We start from the raw sequence: 25,272 nt of genomic DNA on the forward strand, positions 1-25,272 counted from the left end.
TAATAGTGCAGCTTTTATGAGTTTGAAGGAAAGGGAAAGAGAGAGAGAGAGGGGGGAAAAAATATATCATCATGCCCCATGTTCCTGTCGGCAGTGTGAGACCCACGCTTCACTGGCTCCCTTTAAACTTCCCAAATTGCATTTCACAATGAAGAAATACCCAAGCCCTTAACTGCCTGTATTAGATTAGACACCATTAGACGTAATAGAACATTTCTACCCCTGTGATATTTTCATAAGAGTTTGATGCGTTTGATTAATCTGGGCACATTTTATTGCATTAATGATTTTTCCTCGCTGTTCCACTGTAAAGACATCATATGTAGGCTAATGCTGTTTTGTGCCCCCGCTCTCCCTCCCCTCTCTCTCTCTCTCTCTCTCCCTGTCTCTGTAGCCTGTTCAAGCCTGCGCGTTTATTGCAATGCATTGCTGATGAGGTGAGTCGCCGTCTTATGTGCTTTCACTCCTAAAGTCATTGGTAATGGAGTGGAAAGCTTATATTTTGTTTCCTAATGAAGCACGGTGGAGTTGCAGGCAGAGCGACTCCATCTCGCTCAGTAACACCAGACTCAACTGCCCCCAGCCATCCCGCTCTGAGCTTGAACCGGGCAGGCCAGGCAGAACCGCACAGCCGGCCTAAGGAGAAGGGGAGCTCGGCTGGCAGGACCCAGCATGTTGTCCGGAGGCACTTTCAGACAAGACAAAACATGCAAGACAAATAGGTATAGAAACTTTCATTTGTGGCGTAAATATTTAACAGCTGATTTTATGAATTGGTCATTACATGCAGCGGTGGTTCTCAGCTTTTTTTGCCAATATTGAACCCTCAATTTGCTAGTATTTAATGTAAGCGGAGTCATTCTCTTTTATATTGTGTATTTTTTGCAGTTTTTCCTCTAGGGTGTTACGCTGCTTGTCCATGTTGGCATCTACCTGATTTGTTTGGGTGTTTCCATGTGACAAAGTTGTGTAAAAAAGTTAAAGGAGTAGTTCACTTTTAAAAAAACTTTAATCACCCCCGCTCTCCTGTTCGAACTCGTTCATCAAAATGAACAAATCTTTTTCTGAGTCAATTCGTTCATTTTGTTCGTTGAATCAACCAAATGACTTGAAAAAAGATTCGTTCATTTTGATTAACGAGTTTGAACAGGAGATTCACGAACGCGAATCACAGAACAGAGCAAGGCGAGCTTTTGAGCTTATAAAACTTAAACTTTATTTTTTTTTTAAATGAGCGATCGTTTCGCTTGATAAGACCCTTATTCATCGTCTGGTGTTGTTTAAAGCCATTTGAACAGTTTGCAGTTTGCACTGAAACTGTCTGTTGGACCTTGAATCGTTTGGTTCCCATTGAAGTCCATTATATGGAGAAAAATCCTGGAATGTTTTCATTAAAAACCTTAATTTCTTTTTGACTGAAGAAAGAATGACATGGACATCTTGGATGACATGGGGGTGAGTAAATTATCAGCAAAAGTTTTTTTTAAAAGTGAACTACTCCTTTAACTCTATTTTATTACATGGTTAGTTGTATTTTATTGTTTGCATTTAGCATTGTTTTTTCCATTTCCAACAGACCTGCGACCCTCTTTCTTGGGTTGTGACCCCCTCAGTTGGCTCAAAGCTTAGTTTACAGCTCATAAGTCATCTCCATGAAAAATAATTCTCGGTTATGATGAGCCAAAAAAAAAAGCTTTTACTCAGCGACATTTCATGCGGTGCAACACTTACAGAAAAGACAGTCCATGGCCTGCCCTGAGACGATAATATTATTGCAATGCGCAATTTTGCTAGGTGAGAGAAAAAAGATACAGCATTTGAACATTATTACTCTCATATGCCCTGAGTGTCTAAGAGAAGAGTTATTCTGAGCCCAGCTTCAAGAGCAAGGTCATTTTTAAAACACAATGTTTCTGACATTAACTAGGTCACCATTCACTCGTGTTTCTCTCTCTCTCTTTCTCTCTCTCTCTCTCTCTCTTACCGACTTTCTCCTAAACTAACTTCATGCCACAGCTGATAATTAAACACACTCAATTATCCCAAATTTAATGGGATTCCGGCACCAGTGTTGTATTTAAAAGGTAATGAATAATATTTTAATTGCATACAGTAACTGTGTGAGCCAAGTGTGGTTTTCCGTCACCACGTGTAATTATTAAGTTAAATCCATCTCTTCTCATGTAGCTCTTGTTGAACATGAAACATTTCTACATGGTGTTACTAAAATATTTTCATCTGCTGTTAGTTTCTGTGAATGCATATGAAACAGTTGGAAAACAAGTAAACTTATTTTTGCATGCATTTACAATACTTCTATTTTGCATTTGTTTATATGTGTGTGTGTGCATCTTGCTTCAATGGGAGCAATATCATCTGACCTTCTGTACAAAGAGTCACATGATCAATGTCAAATTTGCTTATTTGATAATTAGCGACCAAGAAATAGCACAGAATTTAAATATATCATTGTATATCATAATGATTCCTAATTTTAAATGTCTCTAAATCATATGTGGTCTCAGACATTTGGACATATCTAGTGCCCCAGGTGCAGGTTGTTGCTGTGGGCCCCCTGTTCCCGGGGCCCCTGTAATCGGCACCAAGCTTTCGCCCCGCAAGCGACGGCCCTGGTTACACAACACACACACACACACAGCATAGTGAAGTTGTCCTTTGCTTTATAGAAGTGTGTAATTAATAATTAAGTAGCTGCACTTGTAATGGGTTGACCTCTCTGACCTGTTCATTACTCAGACGGCAAAGGCATCATTCAAAATCAGTCGCTGCGCTGCCACCCCTCTTATCCCCCCTTGGCTAGAGAACACCTATTTCAGCATCTATATTCGGCTGACCAGCGGCCTAATGTGGGTCTGGACTGAATTAAAACTCTCAGTTCCACTGAGGACGAAAAGCCTCTAAATCCCACTGAACAGCTTCCTGTCATAATCCTGTTCAGCTTTTACTCTCTGGTACGGAGACGGGGGGGAAAAAAAGACAAAAGAGAAAAATGTAAGCCTGAATGTGTGAGGTGAGAGTCACACAGAACAGTTACACTCAATATGATTTCTGCAGCTTCTGATTACTGAAAGCGTGAATGCGTTTGCTAAGTTCGTAAAAATATGTTTGTATAGTATGAAAACGATGTTATCAAATTATTAGTATTAATAATATTGTTGGTTTAACTTAAAAATAAGTAACCTGGTTGCCTTAAAATTTTAAGTTCATTGAAATGGAAAAATTGAGTTAATACAATAAAGGAGATTAATTGAATCACCAGAAATTCAATTATCTGAACTACATAAATGATCTAAGTTGATTTGACAAAAGAAAAAATGCTGTGATTACAAATCATGAAAATATTTTTTTACAGTAGCGATATTGTGCATACCTAATCCATTCCTTTTGGGAATACATTAATACTTTTTGTAGATGTTAAAGTATTACAAAAACTGAACATGGGGTTTTCATTTCTCAGCATATTTTGCATGGGACTGGATGAAGAGAGAAATTATTTTATGTATTTTTTAAGCAAAATACTTACCCAGTGTTTTCCCCCATGTATAAATAGAATACAGTATCTAAACATTCTTAAATCAAGATGCAATTACTTTAAAAGCTAAGTGACATAAGATATTAAGTATTGTTTTCCCTTTGAATTAAGATTATTCCTACACTGTAAAAAGTTGCTGCCTTAAATTTTGAAGTAAAATCAACTTAAATTACATTAAACTGTCTTGTGTGAAAAAATAAGTTGAATCTGACTTATAAAATAAGTTGCTTAAAAATTGGCGAGTTTTATTATTGGCGAGTTAAAGCAATGTGAAAACGTCATAACTTATCGATCATATGATTTTCTACGGTGTACCTCATTGGCAGATATTTTTCCTTTTTTTAAGCATAAAATCACTAATTTTATCTTTTTTTTTCAGAAAACTTAATATCTTATGTCATTTTGCTTCTAAAGTGAATGCATCTTGATTTAAGAATGTTTAGATAATCATTGAAAATCATTGGTAACATTTAATTTTACATCGTCTTTCACATTATATGCAATTACTGAACTAAAAATGATGCATTACCTGCAACTAACCCTAAAAAAATCTAATCATAACCCTATTTAATTATTATTACTCAGTCATTAAATGTATAATTACACTGTAACATGGCCACCTTAAAATAAAGTGAACCAACTCATTTTTTGAAGGTTTAATGTAAAAGTGAAGACAAACAATATCCACAGTTGAATTATGTTCAGCCAAAAACTTTTTTAATATGCTGTGGGTCAGGCGTCAGCCCCTGCATTTATCCACTCGTCCTTTTGTCTGTCATGACACAGACAACAAATAATGAGGAAACATTACAAGTTACTTGCATTTTACCATCTTCACAGTAATTACTCCTTAGCCTCTTTGCTTTAAATCCAATTGAAGCGCTGTGGTAATATGTATTTACTAGTCACATTCTGTGGGTGGGATAAGCTGTTCTGTGTGTAGCATTTAGTAATGATGAGCATTAGTGTCCTCCAAAAGAGCTTTCATCCCGCTCTCGATTTCTCTGTGCTACGTGAAGGGCTGCTGCCATTATGAATACATGCATGTCTGCTGGCCAGATTGCCTGGCTCGGTAGATGGAGCTCACGCAAGACTGCCTAGCCTGCGGTGCTGCCGTTACGAGGGGATGCAGGACTCTGGATAATGATACATTGCTCATCTGAGCAGCCACAGCTTTTCCACCCCCTCTCACCTTAAAAAAAAAGAAAGAAAGAGGAGAAATGTTGTGAGTTAATTTAAATGGCCGAATGCATTATGGCAGGTTACTGGCTGAGGCAAAGCAGCCGAGAGGTGTTTGGTGAGCTTCAATTAGATTGCGCGTGTGAGGGTTGATAGCTTGCACTTATTGCCCCTGTGTTTCGCTTGTGTTGTTGTGATTGTTGCTTTGTTCACAGCATCTCCTGGATTGTTTTGGGATGTAACATGAATGAGATTGATGTCACGGGTGAATTCTCGCTGTATCCGCTATACAGCAGAATTGAACTGCTCTCTCTGCCGTGATCATAATTTGCTTTGAATCAGAAGGCGAGTTGTTTACTTTCGGAAGGCGAGTTGTGAAGGGGGAAAGTTACTTCTAAAAGTAACGAGTTACGATATCGTATTACCGTATCGTTTTTAAATTATCGTATCGTAAAAAGCGAATTGTGTTACTTTTAGTTAGTTTTTAGTTAGTTCCTTTTTATGGAAAGTAATGTTATGTTACTTTTTCTCACATGCGCTAGGTTTTCTTGTTTGTTTTTTAATAACAAAACAGTTCTATTTTTGGCCAATGTGAAGGCCCTCATTGGCCAATGTGATGGACTTCATTGGGCACCAAACGGTTCAAGGTCCAAATGAGAGTTTCAGTGCAGCTTCAAAGGGCTTTAAACGACACCAGACGATGAATAAGGGTCTTATCTAGTGAAATGAGTGGTCATCCCAAAAATAAATAAAAAACTTTAAGTTTTATAAGCACAAATGCTCGCCTTGCTCTGATCTGTGATGCAACAATCAAAATGAACGAAATGACTCAAAAAAGATCCATTCATTTTGATGAATGAGTTTGAACAGGAGAGTCACCAATGCGCATCACAGAACAGAGCAAGGCGTGCTTATAAAACGTAAAGTTTTTTATTTATTTTTGAAATGGCCACTGTGTCGTTTAAAGCCCTTTGAAGCTGCGCTGAAACTCTCATTTGGACCTTGAACCGTTTGGTTCCCAATGAAGTTTATTAAATGGAGAAAATCCTGGAATATTTTCATCAAAAACCTTAATTTCTTTTCGACTGAAGAAAGAAAGACATGGACATCTTGGATGACATGTATGAGTAAATTATCAGCAAAAGTATTTTTTAAAGTGAACTACTCCTTTAAACAAAAAAATTCTTATTTGAAAAAAATACTAAAATACTTTGTTGTAAATTCAAAAAGTAATGGGTTACTTTACTAATTACTTAATGTAGTTTGATTACATAATAAACAATTACCAATTGTCATTCTAAACCTGTTGAGTTTCTTTATTTCTCCAGATGACATTGAACCCCTTTTGAGTTTTTACATTGTATGGACTTTTTTAACATATCTCCTTGTGTTCCACGGAAGAAAACAGTCATGTTTGTAACTTAGTAAATGATGTTCAATTTTGGATGAATATCCCTTTATGACTTTATAGGGCCATATTAAAGAAACATCCTCTGGTGGTTTTGTTTTGGAGTTATACAGTGCATATGCAAAGGTTGATCATGCTTTGGTTTTGTAATGGTTCTTCTTTGGCGGAGGAATTATGATTAAAATTAAATAATTAAATTGAGTTTTCCTGTAGCTCAAACAGTAGAGCGTTGGTGCTTGTAACACCAATGTCATGCATGGGTTCGATCCCAGGGAAAGCAAGAACTGATAAGAATGTAAATGTGTACCTTGAAATGCAATGTAAGTCGCTTTGGATAAAAGCGTCTGCCAAATGCATAAATGTAAATGTAAAAATTGCGAAAATTTGATATTAAGTTCCGATGTTCACTACAGCAGCACTCTAACTCGTGTAGTACAGCTAACTTATTGAGGCCTCTTAAACACAGAATATTCCTGATGGAATCAGTCTGGCTGTCTTCTGTTCTCTACAGTAGCACACTTTACATCCATTGTCTGCAGGTAACAAAGGGGGCTCAGGTGTTGGAAAAAAAAAGAATTATGTAGACGACTGTGATTATAACCCAGAAGGGACATAATGGTTTCTGACTAACTCTAAGCTCTTAATCAAGGGAAAATCTAAATACTGCCATTATTAGTTTCTGTCACCCACCTGTTAAGAGATGAATATTGTTCTACTGAATGTGGAATGAGAAGAGAGGACTGAAAGTATGGTTTAAAAAAAGATTGGTGTAAATTTATTTATTACTAGAATTTCGACATCAGGGGAATGTGAGGCACCAAAGAAGGTCATTGTGTGCATGTGAAACATCTGCTGTTTGTAGACCGCTGGCCTTATTTACACAAACGGCTTGCCTTAAGCATGACATTGGCCTGATCATTAGAGGACCAATACCCATCTCTCCATAGCTATTTATAGTGTAGCCCTCACATGCATAATTAATCAAATGCTAACAGGATATACCCTAAAAATCTCATCCTCTCTTCTTCATCATATCACATTACCCTTTTATCAGGGTCTGTGATAAAAAGATTCAAGATCCATGCATGCTACAGTCAACGTTTTGTGTTTCATTAACAATTAATATGAACTGTTCGTTTGCTGATTACATTTAATAGTGGCTCAGCACATATGGGACACTGTTAGGGAAAATGTCTAATGTTAGGCTTTGGACTCTATTTACATTCACTGTATGGACAACAAGCTGAAACATTCTTTAAAATGTCTTCTTTTGTGTTCCTCAGAGGAAAGACAAGAAGGTCATCCAAGTTTGGAATTACATGAAGGTGAGTAGGCTAAATGACGGCTGTATTTTAATAGGTGAACTTTCTCTTTAACGCGAGTTCTTTGCCACTGAAATTTGCTTCTCACATTTCCAACCTGTTAGAGATGTCAAGCACATGGTCACACCTAGATCGCTCAAGCTGTTTGCACTTGGTACCTCTGAGAGTGCACTCTAAAAACACTGGGTTGTTTCAAGCCAACTTTGGGTCAAATATGGGCAAACCCAAATGTTGGGTTAAAAATGTAATTAAAAATGTATCCCAATGGCTGGGTTTGTCCATATTTGACCCAAAGTTGGGTTAAAACAACCCAGCAATTTTTAGAGTGTATTGATTTCAGCACTTCGGACATTGGCCCCAAAGAGCCCCCAAATATCTTCAATCCCACCTCTTTCGGCAGAACTTTTGCTATTCTAATAGCAGGAGTTAATTCACTGCTACTCCTACAGAGAAAGATGATGAGGATGGAGATCAGATCAAGGCTCTCGGAGAAGATAGCCGATGGCATCACCCCACACAGTTGCTCCTTTCTGCATACATATAACCCCCCTAGAGCCTTTCCATCTGTATGGAAATGTAGCCTCCACAGCTGGAATCCAGCAAAGCACTGTCCTTTTACTAATAGTTATTATCTCTGTGGACTATCCCTCTGATAGACCTTGCAAAACAAGCAAGTCGCATCTTTATGTTAATGCACCGCTATAGTATACCAGCGCCTCAGGTGGTGCACGGGCCCAGGCGCCGGATTTCATTACTATAATTCCCATTATCACAGGCTGAGGCTCGTTCTGTGATTGGCACTATTGGCTAACACGCTGAGGTGATTGAACTGCCTTTTTGAGGTGATGCTCTTTTTTCGGAGGTAATAAGCATTTTCTGCGGCCTGCAAAAATCGGTCGAGATAAGGTCAGGCGGTACTTTCTTTCCTCTTTAACTTCTACACTCCACTCCAGAAAAACTAAGGTTGAAGAATCTTTAACATCCATGGAGTTCCTTTAAAGGCTCTTCACATTATTAAAGGGGTCATGAACTGGCTTTTTAAATTTTATTATATTGTTGTCTGAGGTCAACTTATGACGTTCGCTTGGTTTTTGCATTCAAAAACATCAAAATGAATAAGTAACAGGCTATTTTCTACCTAAGTTTTGAGCCTACCTGAAAAACGCTCGGTTTTTATGGGCGTCTCGCACTGAAGACTTGGAAGTAAACGCCCACTGCTGTGAGTGGATAACAGTTTTGCATATTATAATGAGTTTCAACTCACCCATCGGTGTTGTGAAAACGTCCAATGTTGTAAAATGGCAACCGGAATGATTCACCCATACATGTTCGACCCAGAGTCCGTGTGTTGCACAATATTCCTGTCAGATCCAATATAAACGGCACAGCACCGTTCTTTACTCTCAATCGGTCTGCAAATCCAGTCTTGTTTACAAAACAATCCTCAGTGAAATGAAGCGAACAGACGGACAATGTTTTAGCTCATCAGCTGGAACGTCATTAAAAATAAAATTTATCCATGCAGTCCTGTTAGAATCCAGAGGAAGCTCATGCAGCGACTGTCTTCTTCCACAACCAGGCACTGCACAATATTCTGTATTCCTCGGGAGCTCGATCCGGTTTGACATCACGAGGTAGGCATTTATGTTATTTAGCTATGCGTGTAATGCGCGAATCGGTGGGCGGGGGTTAAGCCGGCCGTGTTGAAGTAGGCGTTGATCTTCTTCTGCAGGGGTGGTGTTTTATCCTCTTTGACGTCATAGTTCCCCACTTTGAAAAACGAGTCTTTTGCAGAGCCTGGTGTCAATAAAAGCTTTTATTGGACTAACAAGGACGTTTTCAGTTCTGAAACTTACAGGATATTCTTATAATATGATAACCTCTTAGATGTCAAAAGCTCAAGGAAAATTTGATTTCTCAGTTCATCATCCCTTTAAATTGTTTCTTGGACTAATAAAAAAAAAGATTTTAAAGTTGACATGAAATGGAAGTTGCGATCGACTTTTATTCCCTAGTGTGACGTATTCGAGTGAAACTGCTTCTCAAACAAAAAGAAATGTAGGGTGGGACTTGATTTTGCAGTGATTGATGATTGCTGTGATGTCATATGAGTGACAGGTTGTCAGTTAACACATCATCAGAGAAGAAAAGACATGTTGCTGCAAGAGGGAGGGGAAGTTATTTTGATGAAAGACAAATAATCAAGAACTGTTCACTAAAAGGTTCTTTGGAGAACCCAAAATGGTTCTTCTATGTCTATGGCATTGCTGTGAAACCCCTCTTTGTAGCTGTTGTAAAACGCTTCTTTTTGTAAGCTTCGTCAGTCAATCCAGGCTGGACTCTGGCGAGAGCGTGCTGTGCACATGTTTGTGATTTGAAGAATGATTGACAGCTGTGGTTGTGTGTGAAAGGGTTCCCCTTTCCTCAGGATGCCCTCACTGTCACACTGCCTTTTAGCACCTTTGTTCCCATCTTCTCTCCTGAGAACAGGTCTCCGCTGTGACAGATGAGGCCCGTTTGTGACAAAAGGGTTCTTGTGCTCTTGGCTGTCGTGAACAGACTCAGACACGCATACGCACGTCGCGGATAACCTCTATAATGCCTTCCACTTCTATACGGGGTATCAATTCAAAAATCGGCGAGATAAATGCATGCTACAAACACATTTTACAAACTGTTTCAAACACTCCCACAGCAAGATAAAGCGACATGCTTTATAGCAAGCAGCAGATATGTGGTGTGTGTTTGAGAGGTTTCTCGAAGGAATAGATGAGCATCAGGCAAGGAGTGGAGTGATGTCTTGTTTACACATTAGCAGGTTGAAGAAACCCCTGCTTTTACTCTCACAATTCTCTCTCTCTCCATCACACTCCAGAGATTTCCCTAACATCCCTTTCTGCTGCTGTTTCTTTCAAGCTTGACACTCATACACACATACACACACATGGCCGAAGCTGCTTTGGTCTCCTGTTTGACCTTGACATACTGTGTGGCTTTTGAAGGGCTGGTGTAAATCTACACTTGGAGAAGTTACTCCACAGCACAATTAGTTAAAAAAGAGACATTATTCCCAAAATAATCGAGCCTAGTGCTGTGGAACTGAAATTGGCCGTGGCCGGCAGTCTGGGAGCTCTGAGCTGTGTTTTACTTTCTTGGGAATAAAACTATTAGTATGTAAATCTGTAAAGTCCCCATTATTATACTGACCCTTTTAGCTACCACTCTCATTCTGCCAATCTACTCTCTCTTCTATTCCCCCACTTAGCAGCGCTTGTGCCTTCCGTCGAGTGCATGTCATATCATAATTCATACAGGCCGGTAATGCATTATGCAATGCACATAAACAGCTGCATTGCTATTCTTCCGGTCTGTAATATATGAGTACAGACAGTCTATTGTAAATCTACGTGCTTTCCTCTTTCAGACACGCACACACACACACACACACACACACAAACACACGCTTTTCTCTCCCAACACCATCTAATGAGGTGATGACCAACCACTTGTTATAATTGCTTCAGACTCCTTTTAATTTTCAAGCTTATTAATCATATGTAGAGTTATTTAAAAATGCATAAATTAATCTTGGATTAAAAAGCCGATCAAAGCCTCAAAACAATTAAAGAGTAAGGTGAGATTTCCCTAGGGCTGGCAGTTTTATTTTAATGGAGTGTTCAGGTGATTATCGCAGTTTGATGTGCAGGCTGTGATTAATGTAGGAACACTTAAATGAGTTTTTCTTTCCTTCAGTCTTGTAAAGGTAAGCATGATCCACATAATGACCCTCCTGATTCATCTCTTAATAACATTCTCTTTTTCTTGCTGTCATTGTGTAATAATAGAGGCTGGCTTTTTTGTAGATTTTTCTTTAAAATTCTTCAAAATTTCATTTAAGGTCATAATTCAGCACTAACGTGTTTGAAAATGTTAAGAATGAGACCAAGCCAATTGGTTTATTTCTGTTTTGATACTATCAAGGATTGACCAACTCAATTAGTGAACCAAAAAAAATATTGTTGGTTTTACTTAAAAAAATGAAGTAACCTGGTTGCCTTAAAATTTTCAAGTTCATTGAACTGGAAAAATTGAGTTAATACAATGAAGGAGATTGATTTAAGCATCAGAAACTCAAAGTATTATGTTATCTGAACTGCATAAATTATTTAAGTTGATTTGACAAAAGAAAAAATGTTGTGATTACTGATTACAAATCATTAAAAAAATATTTTTTTTACAGTGTAGATACTATTAACCTTGCTGGGTTTTATTTTTGTATATATTTTTTTAAGTCTCTGCAATTTAAAATATTCTAGTGGAGTCTAAGCACAGTGACCCTGTGTCAAGGGAACCAAGAGTGACAAGTTCGTTTTAAAAGCCTTGTTTGTTTTGTACCTAATTTTCTGAGTTGACAAGTAAAATTACCGCAGCTGCCAGTCACAAATGGGTAGCCTCATTACATCATCAGGTGACCCTACCCTGACCCTTATAGACACTGTGGAGGACAGACATAGGCAGCATACAAACTTATTTTTGTGTGCACTTATCCATTCCATTAATTTTCTTCATTTTCAATGAATGTTTTTTTGTTCTCATTTAGATATAGGTCTATTTGTCAATATTTAGCATAGACCTATATATACACTGTAAAAAATGATATGATCAATATCTGGGTTGTTTTATAGGAGTAGTTCACTTTTATAAAAAAAAAACTTTTGCTGATAATTTACTCACCCCCATGTCATCCAAGATGTCTATGTCTTTCTTTCTTCGTCGAAAAGAAATGAAGGTTTTTGATGAAAACATTCCAGGATTTTCTCTATAGAGAAATACATAATGGACTTCAATGGGAACCAAACGGTTCAAGGTCCAAATGACAGTTTTAGTGCAGCTTCAAATGGCTTTAAACAACACCAGACGATGAATAAGGGTCTTATCAAGCAAAACGATTGGTCATTTAAAAAAATAAATAAAAAAGTTTGAGTTTTATGAGCCCAAATGCTCGCCTTGCTCTGTTCTGTGATGCGCGTTTGTGACTCTCTTGTTCAAACTCGTTTTTTCAAGTCATGACTCGAAGGGTCCTAGATAAGACCCTTATTCATTGTCTGGTGTCGTTTAAAGCCCTTTGACGCTGCACTGAAACTGTCTTTTGGACCTTGAACCGTTTGACTCCCAATCAAGTCCATTATATGGAGAAAATCCTGGAATGTTTTCATCAAAAAACTTCATTTATTTGACTGAAGAAAAAAAGACGTGGACATCTTGGATGACATGGGGGTGAAGTTATCAGTAAAAAAAAAAAAAAAGAAACAAACTACTCCTTTGACCTGAATTTGAGTCAAATATGGAAAAACCCAAATGTTGTGTTAAAAATGTAATTTAAACATTTAACCCAATGGCTGAGTTTGTCCATATTGCCCCAACGAGCATTTTTTAGAGAGTAAGTTGTGACAAAATATGTTTTTACATTGCTTTAACTGATCAAAATAAGTTAAGCAATTTTCAACTTTTTTCATAAGTCATGCAAGATTCACCTCATTCAAGTCAGTTTAATGTAATTTAAGTTGAAATAACTTAAACATCCAAGTTGATTGTACTTAAAAAAAATTAAGGTAGCAACTTTTTAATGAATAATTAATTTATTTAGCTAGCTCACATATAGCTAACAGTCTATATGTGTGTAATGCAGCAGCCTATAATGTTTTGTCTTCCAATAAAGACGCCGATTTATTTAGCAAATTCTGGCAAACCTGTAGGCCTAATATAATTTGACATATATTATTTAAAACACATATAACCTACATAGCATGTTTGTAAAATGAATATCTACTTTTAAATCAACTTTTAACTATATAAATAATGAACCGGCACTGAGTCTGTGACTGCTTGGCCATTCACAGGCGCACAGCCTTTTCATTCGCTCATTTGTAGTGCAGCTGTTGCGCGTTTTCTCGTTTGTATTGTGTGGTCTGTTCTGCACAAACAGAGCCTTCACTTTTCAGTCCACCTGGGTCGACACACAGCGTCCTCATACACACAACCATTACCGTCCGCCTTTAACAATGTCCAGTAATTAAAATGTCACCATTTAATTTTCTGGCCACGCCGATCCTTTTGGAGCAATCCGCTCTTAATAAAGGATCTAATCGAAATGCTATTTCGAAGTGAAACAAAAAGGCGATGAAACGCAGCCCAAGTGTGGCGATCGATAAAGGAGAAGAGGATTGATTTGTCCCTAAAATTAAATTTAGAGGGGTCATGGTTTTATGCTGATACCTTGTAGAAATAGTGTTTACTCGCCAAGCTCCCTTCTGAGGCGAATTTTATTTAATGGTTATTTTATATGTTTTGGTATGTAACTTTTAAACTTAAAGAAAGTTTTATTTTGTCCACTTTTATTTCAAAGGCCATTAACTGGTCCAAACGAGCTGTCTAACAGGAATGAATAGGGGTCACTGGAAACTCCCTGCCGCTTTATATACAGCAACACAACACGGTCGCTCCGTGTTCATGTTCTAATCTGTCGATATGCCAGCACGTGCAATCCAATAGTAATTAAGATTGAAATATTGCGTTTGGCTTTTTTTTTTTTTTTTTTTTTTTGCATTAGCCTACTCCGATATTTTGAGAAAATAAAAATTCGTAAATTTGAACATTTTAGTTTATTTTTAAATTCATATTTAGCCTAAGGGTTATTCATTCTTTGACTTTTATGAATGTATAGGTTATTAATATTATTATTAATGCCTATCGTCTTCGACTTTTAGTTATTTAGGCTAGTCAAATCTTAGTTTAAATGGCTATTTTGGAAGGACACGAATTTGCGAGTTTAATGCTCTATTATTAGCCTATGCTCGCCTCGTTAAAACTAACTGAAACTATACTGAAATGCTATAGAGAAACTGTAATAAACTATTTCCCTTCCATTCTCCATTTGAAATAGGCTATTAATTTAATCATTATTATTAACATATTTTTGTTAATTTATTTGGTTTGATTGTTATTAATTTAATTCCAATTAACGTTGTATTTTAAGCAGTTTTTTAAATATTGATTAGTCGACCTACAACAAGATATAAGTCTGACATATGAAGTGTTCTTTGTTCCAGAATGGGGTCTCTAATTTCTTAAGGATTAACAAAAGGGCTAAATTAAATATCGTGTGAGGTGTTGGATTCCCGTATAGCCTGCCCTGAATTTAACCATGATGGGTGAGTAAAAGAAATAATGGATGGATAACAATATGGCATTCAGCTTGGTCCCTGAATAATTTAAAAGAAGTGAATAATTACAGTCCAAAATGCTAATTATTGTTGGCGAGAAAGAAAGTCTCTTGCCTGTGAAAGTCAATAGCACTGGGCTGGGTCGCATTACTCCAAACTCCCTCCCCAGGACCTCCCTCCGCTATCAATATTGCAGAAAGCTATAGCGCTCGTTTTCACATCACAAGAGTTCTGGAAAGACTATCATGAACAGTTCAACTTAGCGAGGTTAAAAGCTGGAAATAGATAAAATTCTCTCTTCACTTTAATCATGGAATCGCTTTAAAAGCATTACAAATAAGAATAGACTACTTGTGCCAAGCATTTCTAAAGTAACTGGACCCCAATTGTGTACTCGCAATTTAAGAGCTTAAGGTTTTTTTTATTATGATAATGTCGTGGATCCTATTAATTATAGCTTATCCACTTGATTTTGCGTTATATCTGAAATATTTAATCCAAACACGGCTTTTAAACTGGCTCTATAGCGTAACGTTGTAAATTGCGCTTTGTCTTCATAAGAATGATTGCTCCTAAAAGTTAAACTAACCCGTGGGAACTTAAACATATGCGGGCAACTGCACACCCCTAACCCACACCGATCCAAATAGCCCCCGGAGACAATCATTGCTTAGCCTATAAGTCCCCAGGCACCATGCAGTTTCAATAACAGTAGTATAGTTTATTTTTTTAAAGACGCTGAATATAGATGAAAATGCTCGAGGCCATCCCTTTTTTAGTTTTTGTTTATGCACTCTTTTACTTTATTCTTTTTCGTATAATTTCCAACACGTTTTTCATAGCAAACTAGCCTGTAAATCGTGAATTATGCACTAAATAAATTATTTATTTTATCTAGAACTTCCTGTGTATGTGTCCGTCTACCTGTAAAGACATTAAAACAAATCAGTGAATCCTTTTTGTTTTGTAAACAAGAGGTTTAATTTTTATGTAGTCATTACGTTTTGGTGCGATTTAAAAAGAATCATGCGACAGCAAGAAATATTGACCAGAAATATTGAAACATTGACCTTAATAGGCAGATAGCCTATTAAGAAAATATTTTAGGCCTATTTTATAAAAAAATATATAAAATAAAATTAAAAAAAAAACAGGCTACCCGTGTGTTTTTTTTCTCAGAACGCATCATAGAAATGGTATTTCTGGTATTTCACATTAAACAAAACTTTACGTAGACTACATACAGCATTTAAACGACTACCTGGGTTGACTAATCTAAAGTCTTCCTAAATGCCACGCACGCCCCCGCGCACACTGGCAGACAAGCAATCACTTTCATGTGTTAAAAGATCACGTGGTGAACTTTAAACGTCTCCAGGCCTCAGTGACAGCACTGACTGTCGTCCCCATTGGTCCCGAAGGCAAATAGTTAATGTAAATATGGTGGCGCTAAGTGGGAGTGCCTCGCCATTAGTTTAGCTGTCACTTGAGCGCTGTCGAATGTCTTCAGTGGTTGTGTCGTTGAGGTCCGCACTAGCATGTGGTCACCCTCCGCGCGCACCTCTACAGTAGTCGCGGGAGAGCCGAGTACGACGCAAGTCCACGCGCTCTAATAGGCCTGAAAGAAAAGCAAAAAAACAAGCGCTCGTGGACATTTTCTATCAGCTCGGCGGGATTCCAAGGCGTCTGATTACCAGCACGCTCTATAGAGGACAGCGCATTTATCCAAAGGACTCAAAGACGCATTTTCGAATACGCATTTTCATCCACATAGGCTATAAAAGGCACTTCGCGTTCTTCTGGAAAAAAGGTGAGATTTGTCCGTGTTTGCTGTGTAAGTTGTTGTTTCTTTTTTTGTTCAGAGGTTACCGCAAAGAACTGCGCTGCCTGTGTCTTTATCCAATTGTATGAAAAAGCGTAAGCTACTTAAAGGCTACTGCTTTGTGTATTGAACACTGTAAGTGAAATGCATGCGTATGATAATAAAACAGGCTAAATATGTAAAATCTATTGAAATATATAGGCTACACACATAAAATAAAATGCATTTGTCAATTTGTAAAAAATAAAAAGAAGGCGCGTTTTTTAATGTAGGCTAAATTAAATTGTAAAGGAAAAAATAGGTTACAATGCAAACAAGGAGCCTGTCTTAGTTATAGGCTAGTTCACTTGTTTTAACAAAAGATCCAAGACGTAAAGCTCATGCATCTCATGCATTTTGTATAATTACAATAAAAATGGCTTATATAGCTTCTTTTTGACAAAGCTCAAGGAATTTATTGGAATTTCAAAACGGTCTATTGAATTGGACACAAAAAGTAAACTTGTATCCTAAACAAACGATGAACGTCCAGAATTTCGATGCAATAAAAGGACGTCTAATTTAATAGCCCACTCTTAAAACGATCATCTCGGTATCTCAGATTTTAAAACAATCAATTCTTTTCATTTGGATTAATTAAAACTGGCGCCCATCGAGCCATAAGTAGCAGTCTTTTGAATTTGAGACAATCTTATTCTTCTCTTCTTCTCATTGTTATTATTAGCCTATATTTCTGATCGCTATAGAATTCTGTGAAATAATGACAATAATATCGTTGTTGTTGTTTTAGTTTTCCCCCCGTTTGTATAGCCTACAGTAGCCTTTAGTGTCCCTAAAATATTCTTTTTGTCCCTCTTCGCAGATTTCCAGGAATGGAATCTATCCCAAATCAGCTGCCGGCTGGAAGAGACTCCAGCTGTTCTCCGAACTCCAAACAAGACTTGCAGTCTTACTCTGGTCCAACACTCAAGCCGAACCAAGTCAGTGAGACCTCTTTATACGGAATACCGATCGTGTCACTAGTCATAGACGGTCAAGAGAGACTCTGCCTAGCCCAAATATCCAACACCCTTCTGAAGCACTACAGCTATAACGAAATCCACAACCGGCGCGTGGCCCTGGGCATCACATGTGTGCAGTGCACCCCGGTCCAGCTGGAGATTCTCAGGCGCGCGGGGGCAATGCCCATTTCCTCGAGACGCTGCGGGATGATTACAAAGCGAGAGGCCGAGAGGCTCTGCAAGTCGTTCCTGGGCGCCCACAGCCCGCCGAAATTACCCGAAAATTTCGCTTTTGACGTGTCGCACGAATGCGCGTGGGGCAGCAGGGGCAATTTCATCCCAGCCAGATACAATAGCTCGAGAGCGAAGTGCATTAAGTGTTCGTTCTGCAACATGTATTTCTCTCCAAACAAGTTCATATTTCACTCTCATCGCACGCCGGAGTCCAAATACACGCAACCCGACGCGGCAAACTTCAACTCGTGGAGAAGACACTTAAAACTGAGCGATAAAAACTCACCGGATGACGTGGCCCATGCCTGGGAAGATGTCAAAGCCATGTTTAACGGGGGCAGCCGCAAGAGGACGCTGCCAATCGGAGGGTCTGAAAGTTCGTCCTCGCATAGTACACAACGAGCGGGAGGTCAGACCCAGGGGGAACCGCCTGAGGTGCCCCACAAAACTCTCCGATGTGATGATGACCGGGGGAGCGTGGCCATGCCGAGCAGCATCCGCAGTTACCCTGTTATTCCGGTGCCCAGTAAGAGTTTTGGGATGTTACAGAAAATTCCACCACCCCTCTTTCCACATCCATACGGTTTCCCGGCTTTTGGATTGTGTCAAAAGAAGGACGACGGCGTGGTGATGGGAGAGCCAAACAAGACAAACCTGTCAGGTGTGTTCTGGCCGAGCGCTAAGGACAGTGCATATCCCTCCTTTCCGATGTTCTGGCCTACGACAGGCAGCTTGGCCATGCCAACATACCACCATGCCCAACCTAAACCTCCTTCTGACGTGTTATGCACCAGACATGGTGATCTAGACGCGTCAGAGCAAAGTGACCGAAGCACGAGCACCCCTAAAGACAGTTTACTTGATAATGAACGGTGTTCCAGCACTCAGTCTACCCGGAACGAGGAGGATAAATCTGGGGACGAGAGCAGGTCTATAGAAGGAATGCCAGTCGCCAGCAGAAAAATAAGCTACATATCTGCATTCAGGCCTGTTGTTAAAGATGTCGAGAGCATCGCGAAACTTTACGGCAATAGGGGTCCGTATTCTGGTCCTCGATCCGGCTATATGTCACCAGATTTCCTGAGTGAAAGTTCTAGTTATAGGTCGGTGTCTCCGGACGTGGACAGCGTGGACGATCCGGTTGTGGATGTGGAGTCACATAAAGCGCACGAGGATGAGGAGTGTGTGCAGCTGTCTGTGGATGACCGGCGGAGTCCCCACAGTTCGGCCGAAGCGCTGAGTGACGGGGTTAAAGGTCAAGACCAAGAGAATAGCCAGATCCACACTATAAGTGATCTACACTCGACTAATCCAAGTGAAACGCGGCCGTCTGATTTGGAGAGCAACGGCAATAAACACACGGCGCGCTTTGAAGTGAGTAGCTTACCAGGAGCGCGCATAATTCCTGCGCATAAATTTAAATTCTTTCATTTAATTTAAAAAGCGGAGTGGTCTACTAAACAAGTTGTTTTTATTAATGTATTCATGATTATAGATATTTAAAATTATATCTTTTTATATCTTTAATTATATATAATTTATAGATATATAAATTATTCCCTTTTTTATTAAAATGAGCAGTTCTAGTAAAAATGTTTTTAAAACATTTTACATTTTTATTTTTCACTTCAGTAAATGTTTTCGATTTATTTCTAATTTTATTCAGTGTATTTTGATTTTAATCTAATGTACATTATTCGGGTAATAATTCTTGTTAATGTAATCGAATTTGTGAACAAGGTGAATGAATCCAAATTATCGCGATACTTTTAAAACGTAATAATGAATTGTGGTAATTTCTTGTGAGTGGCATGGTTCTTCTTAATCTTCATTAAAAATGTTATTAGCCTATATCAAAATAGCAATGTTCTACTCGATGCTAATCACATTCAAAAAGAAAAATTGCCTATAATTGTCTGCTCAATTTTACAGGTATATGCGCGTGAAAGAGACGAGCACGTGCATCAAATGAGCACATCTTATTTTGGTTCAACGACCTCTTATCAACGCGAACAGAGTGGTAGGCTTATTTTCATTCATGTACATTTTTAGATTTAAAATCAAAAACATACGGCATTTGTGTTATAAATGTATTTACTTATAGTTAAAGACGTGCACGAAGAAGAACCTTCATCTACAGTGGAGGAGAGTGAACCCAAAACTCAACAGGATCAAACCAACGTCAACGAGGAGCGCCTGAAGGAACCAAATGATGGTGCATATACCGTTTACTGGACCTCCTGATATTCAACACCAGTCTGTTGATTTTCTTCATGCTGTATTTGTTGTGTGTTCAGGCGAGGAAGCAATGCGCAATGACACTGGCAGCAGGGGCTCCTTGATTGAGAAAAACATAGAGAACATGGCCAAAGGTAACAAAACAAAACAATACATGACTGAACATTACCATAGTCAACACATCTAGCAGAACTGATGAGAAAATCATGTGGAAAATTATAGCACAAAATAGAACCTTAATTTGTTGTTTCTGGAAATGATTGTTTCCATAGAGCATGTTTTTCTTTTAATTATGATTATTATTTCTTAATTCAATGTCATTTTGAAACATTTGAATAAGCTGCTTCTTTTATTTATTTTAACAGAGGAATTGCAGAAACAACTTGTGGAACAAGTCGAGCTTAGAAAAAAGTTGGAACGGGAATTCCAGAATCTAAAAGGTAGGTTGTTTTATGTTAATTTTCTTTCTTATGTCCTAAACATATACAAGGCTATCAAAAAAAAAATTAGATCATTGACTAATTGCCGTAATGTTCTAAACAGATGAGTTTTATTCATTTAATCATTTTACCAACTTACAAGTTGGTCAAATTAGCTACAATAATAAGCAATGATAAATTGAAGGTAACACTTTAAATTTGTAAGGAAAGATATTTCTAAAGCATTTGTATATAATATTCATTTCAACATTGTTACAATCAAAAGTAGTATCTATTTAGCCTATATTATTTAATGGACCTTGGCTAATGAGAACTAACAATGCGCAGCTGAATTTTTATTAACTAATGTTTAATATGAACTAATGATTAATTCACACTAACAAATGTCTTGCTTATTGTTAGTTAATGCATTAATTAATCTTAACTTATGGACCCTAGCCTATACAATGCTCTATAAGAACTGTAACTTTGTGACCAATTAAAAAAATACTTTATATTTGAATATCATTCATTTTTAACAACTATGGATTACGAATTACCTTTAAAATGCTGATTAGTTGTCCATTTGAGATTAAATAGCTGTATAAAAACCTCACAGTTAACGACTCATTTTGTCATGTGTAGGGAGTCTATCAAGAGCTGCATCAAAGAGTCCATCAAAGCTCAGTAAGAAGAGTTCTGCATTACACTGACAATTCTGTCAAAATTCATGACATTGAAAAGATTTTGTGGTCAGTTGGTTGAATGTAATGCTTGGGAACAGTTGGATGGCTTTTCATGAGCACAAACTGAGCATATCTTTTAAAAAGTGATATGAATACAGTCAGATTTCAATGCATAATGCTATTAAATGTTATTACCCCAAAAGATGTCTGTACAGAATTTTAAAACATAATGCAAAAAGTACATTTTTTTAAGAAACAAAATACATAAAACAGCTTCACATATAAATATATACACATAAAGAAATGAAATGCAGGGTACACTGGGTTGTTTTAACCCATCTTTGGGTCAAATATGGACAAACTCAGCCATTGGGTTAAATGTTTAAATGACATTTTTAACCCAACATTTGGGTTTGTCCATATTTGACCCAAAATTTTTACAGTGTAAATCAGACAAAAGCACTGTATCATTTTTGATTTTGTGCATACATCGCGTTATGTATTTTGATATTTAATTTAGGTCACATTTTCTTCTTAGACAGTTTTCAAGACCAAATGAAAAGAGAGCTTTCCTACAGAGAGGAAATGGTGCAGCAACTCCAGATTGTTCGAGGTAACCGTTCGACTTCACACAACTGTACTTAATGAAACAACAAAACACAAAACTTCACTCTAAACAGCGCTGGGTTGTTTTAACCCAAATTTGGGTCAAATATGGACAAACCCAAATGTTGGGTTAAAAATGTCATTTCAAATTTTAACCCAACTTCAACTTTCACTTTCAACTGTATTTTTTTTTTAAAATTACATTTTTAACCCAACATTTGGGTTTGTCCATATTTGACCCAAATTTGGGTTGAAACAACCCAGCATTTTCCTTTTTGGAGTTCACAAGAGTTTGTTCAGTCTCTTTATAAGCTACTGAGCTGGATGTTTCTGTGGTTTTTCCTTGCCACATAAGAGAGTTGCATAGACAAGGAACTGGTGTTGGATTCCAGAAAAAAAATGCTGGGTTGTTTTAACCCAATTTTGGGTCAAATATGGACAAACCCACCCCAGCCATTGGGTTACATTTTTAAATGACATTTTTAACCCAATGTTTGAGTTTGTCCATATTTGACCCAAAATTGGGTTAAAACAACCCAACATTTTTTAGAGTGCATGCATAAAAGTGAACCAGTTTAGTTGAGAGGGGGAAACCCACACCTGAGATATCCTTTATGTCTCTCGCACAGACACTTTGTGCAGCGAGTTGATACGATATGCTATTCAGCAGAAGTTAAAAGGTAACCGATTCTGGCAAAGGCAAGCAAATATTAGCATTCAGGAGACTTAAGGAAGTATCCAGGCACAGTGTCACCATATTCAAAAGTGCGACCTTGATAACTCTTGTTCATATGTAGACCGTTTATATATGATTTCAGATTTGAGCCGCACTGAACTGTAGCAATTATCGTCCTAGAACACATGATACACACACACACACCAACACATAATGGTATGCCGCTTTTATTTTAAACGACTCGTTCCCTTTTTTCCCAGAAGCTCACGACGCACTACACCATTTCTCGTGTAAGATGCTGACTCCCCGTCACTGCACCGGGACCTGCACCTTCAAGTCTCCTCTTCTACCACCTTGATGGACACCTATTCAAGACGTACACGTTCTTTAGAAATACTGCTGTGTCAAATAAATACTTTACTTTTCTTCCTCTGCAAAACACTGTCAACCTTTAGACCTGGAATAAGCAAGTGTGTATTGTAGTATTTTAGCCTATACACTGTAATGAAGTCATTTTTCATTTGCAAAGGAGTGTTTTCAGAGTCACTGTATGTACTGTATAATTTATATAAAGTTCTAGAAAATTGCATTATTAAAAAAAAATGTCATCCCACTTAAACATTATTATCATCAGCTGTAGAAATCACTGGTAATAAGTGGCTATGTGCAATGCATATATTTGTTATGTATATGTTTTTTTTTTGTGATCAGTTAGAAGATTTTGTTAAATTAGATGCAACAATAATGTTTTTGTATATATTATTTATTCCAAGTCCATGTCGGTTGTTTATCCTCATCTGCATATTTGTATATTATTGATGTAAAGCACTTTAAATTGGCAGCCCTAAAAATGTGGATTAAATGATCTTGTTTGAGGTTGTCTTTATTTCATCTATTTGCATAACAATGTGCTACATTTGCATATGTGTGAGTCACAAATATCAAAATCTTAATATTTATCATTATGACAGTTTTGATCATTGCAGAAATCAAAAAGTTTTAGAAATTATATTCCGAAATTCAGAGTTATGGGGAATCTAATACAACCACTATTGTCATCAATATAATATACTTTTCTGAATTTCTAGCTAATTTATTTTGTACATAATGTATTCATAGGGGTGGATTTACAATTTTCTGCCTTTTATTCCCTTTCATTTTTGTTCATTCACTGTAAAAAAAAAAAATACTACTGCTGCAATTAGCTTATAACTAATAATATTATACTTTTTTTATTACGTGTTCGTTCTGCCTTAGAATTTTAAGTTTAATTAACTTTTTGTGGGTTTTTGAGTAATGACAACAAAAATCACTAAATTTTGAGTGTTGGTGATATTTACATTCAACGTTTAGGATATATATTAATAAGTTCTTGCTATCCATCGAAACCATGACATTTGGTGTTGCAAGCTCCATGCTATTGAGCTGCAGGAAGACTTTCAGTTGAACATATTTACTTACAAAAATTATTATATAATCAAGAGTTAACCAGCTTTTGCATTTCTTTATGCCTTTTGTTGGGTTTTATATTTGGTAGGTATCGAGGCAATTGCAAAATATGCGAAAAACTCTAGTTGAAAAGAGAATATTCAAAAAACAGAAGGTGAAAAGTACCCGGATGACCTATATTTGATTTACTGATTTGTATACATTCAAAGTTATTAGCTACTTTAGAGTAGAAATAGTTTTTAGTTCTCATCATTTCAAAACAACCTTGGAGATAAGATGCTGTTTGATTCTTTTCTCTTAGCCCATCAACTTCCATAAAACATGCAGCCTTACTTCAAGATATGTGGCGGCCCCATGTCAGCTCAAGTTGTTTAGTAATGGTAAAAATAAATGTTCTTCCTTCATAATTACTAGGCTACTATTTTAGTCAGTTGTATTCATTATTAAAGGTTTCTAGAGCCTTACTATTTTCAACCCTTCAGGATGTTGATAGGTCACATAAATTAATTTGAGCAGATAGTATTAGTGTTCAAGTCACATTTCTCAAGCTGTAGACTTCTGCATCTGGAAGTCTGAACCCTGCTGTGTTCCCCCAAAATAACCTATTCCATCTTTAGTGGTTTATCAGTAATTTTTTTTTTTTTTTTTTTTTTTTTTGCAATTATCCAGCACAGATGAGCAGAATCATTAGGTGCCCAATAATCATGACTTTATTTAAAATAAACAAATAATGCACAATAAAAAAACAAATTAAAACTATATAATGATAACACTTAAAAAAGAAACGACATAAAATAATATGTCGAAAAAAAAAGAAAAAAAGAAGAAAGAATTCGTCCACTAAGACGGAGCTGCAAAAAAGGTGCGAGTCTGCCATCTAGTGGACACCTTTTTCATAGCCTATTTGTAATAAGTGCCTAGTTTTGTTCATGTTATTACACACTGAAACAAATATTGGTAACACTTTATTTTACAGTGTCCTTGTAGCCTATATGTACATGTAAATTATGCTTAATTACAAGCAACTAATCCTCAACCAAACCCTAACCCTATGCTGTAATTAATATTACTGAGTATTTAAATATATAGGAATTACACTGTTACAATTTTGGTTAGCAAAAAGTTAATTTTTGAGTCCTCAGATCTTTTCATCGAATAACTCAGTTGAGCCAGTTTACAAAAATCGCACAATTAACAATGAAAAATAATAGGATGAAATGAAACTCACACAAAAGCTGTAAACGATTTAAGCATTCGTTTAATGTAAATGCTTATATTTGGGCTCAACATTGCAAGGTGAATCATGGCTGCCACAACTACTTGGACACGACATAGCTAAAGAAAAACGCTTACAGCATGTAATAGGACTATAACACATTGGAATGCCAGAGTGCACGTAATTCGAAATGTAAAAACACGAACACGTGACACAATCTGATTTATTTACTCTTGTTCA

The 25,272-nt window shown here is 37.2% G+C and overlaps 1 protein-coding gene across 8 annotated transcripts; it reads left to right on the forward strand.

Moving 5' to 3' along the window:
- Positions 1-23,242, forward strand: skor1b (SKI family transcriptional corepressor 1b). Of its 8 annotated transcripts, none has more exons than XM_089116433.1 (11): positions 1-437; positions 519-722; positions 7,424-7,465; positions 17,370-19,116; positions 19,675-19,762; positions 19,847-19,957; positions 20,040-20,114; positions 20,346-20,420; positions 21,045-21,086; positions 21,624-21,698; positions 22,628-23,242. In XM_089116433.1, the coding sequence occupies exons 4-11, from the start codon at positions 17,380-17,382 to the stop codon at positions 22,723-22,725; spliced, it is 2,301 nt and encodes a 766-aa protein (XP_088972559.1). In that variant the 5' UTR covers positions 1-437; positions 519-722; positions 7,424-7,465; positions 17,370-17,379; the 3' UTR covers positions 22,726-23,242. The 8 variants fall into 8 exon arrangements, 6 of the variants coding, with proteins under 6 accessions (XP_088972559.1, XP_088972560.1, XP_088972561.1 ...); XM_089116434.1 differs by having other exon boundaries at positions 22,631-23,242; XR_016145389.1 differs by lacking the exon at positions 21,045-21,086 and having other exon boundaries at positions 2-437; positions 21,628-21,698.
- Positions 23,243-25,272: the final 2,030 nt, after the last annotated feature.

The sequence above is a fragment of the Pimephales promelas genome, chromosome 10 (assembly GCF_988280905.1).
Source record: "Pimephales promelas chromosome 10, fPimPro1.hap1.1, whole genome shotgun sequence".
NCBI lineage: Eukaryota > Metazoa > Chordata > Actinopteri > Cypriniformes > Leuciscidae > Pimephales > Pimephales promelas.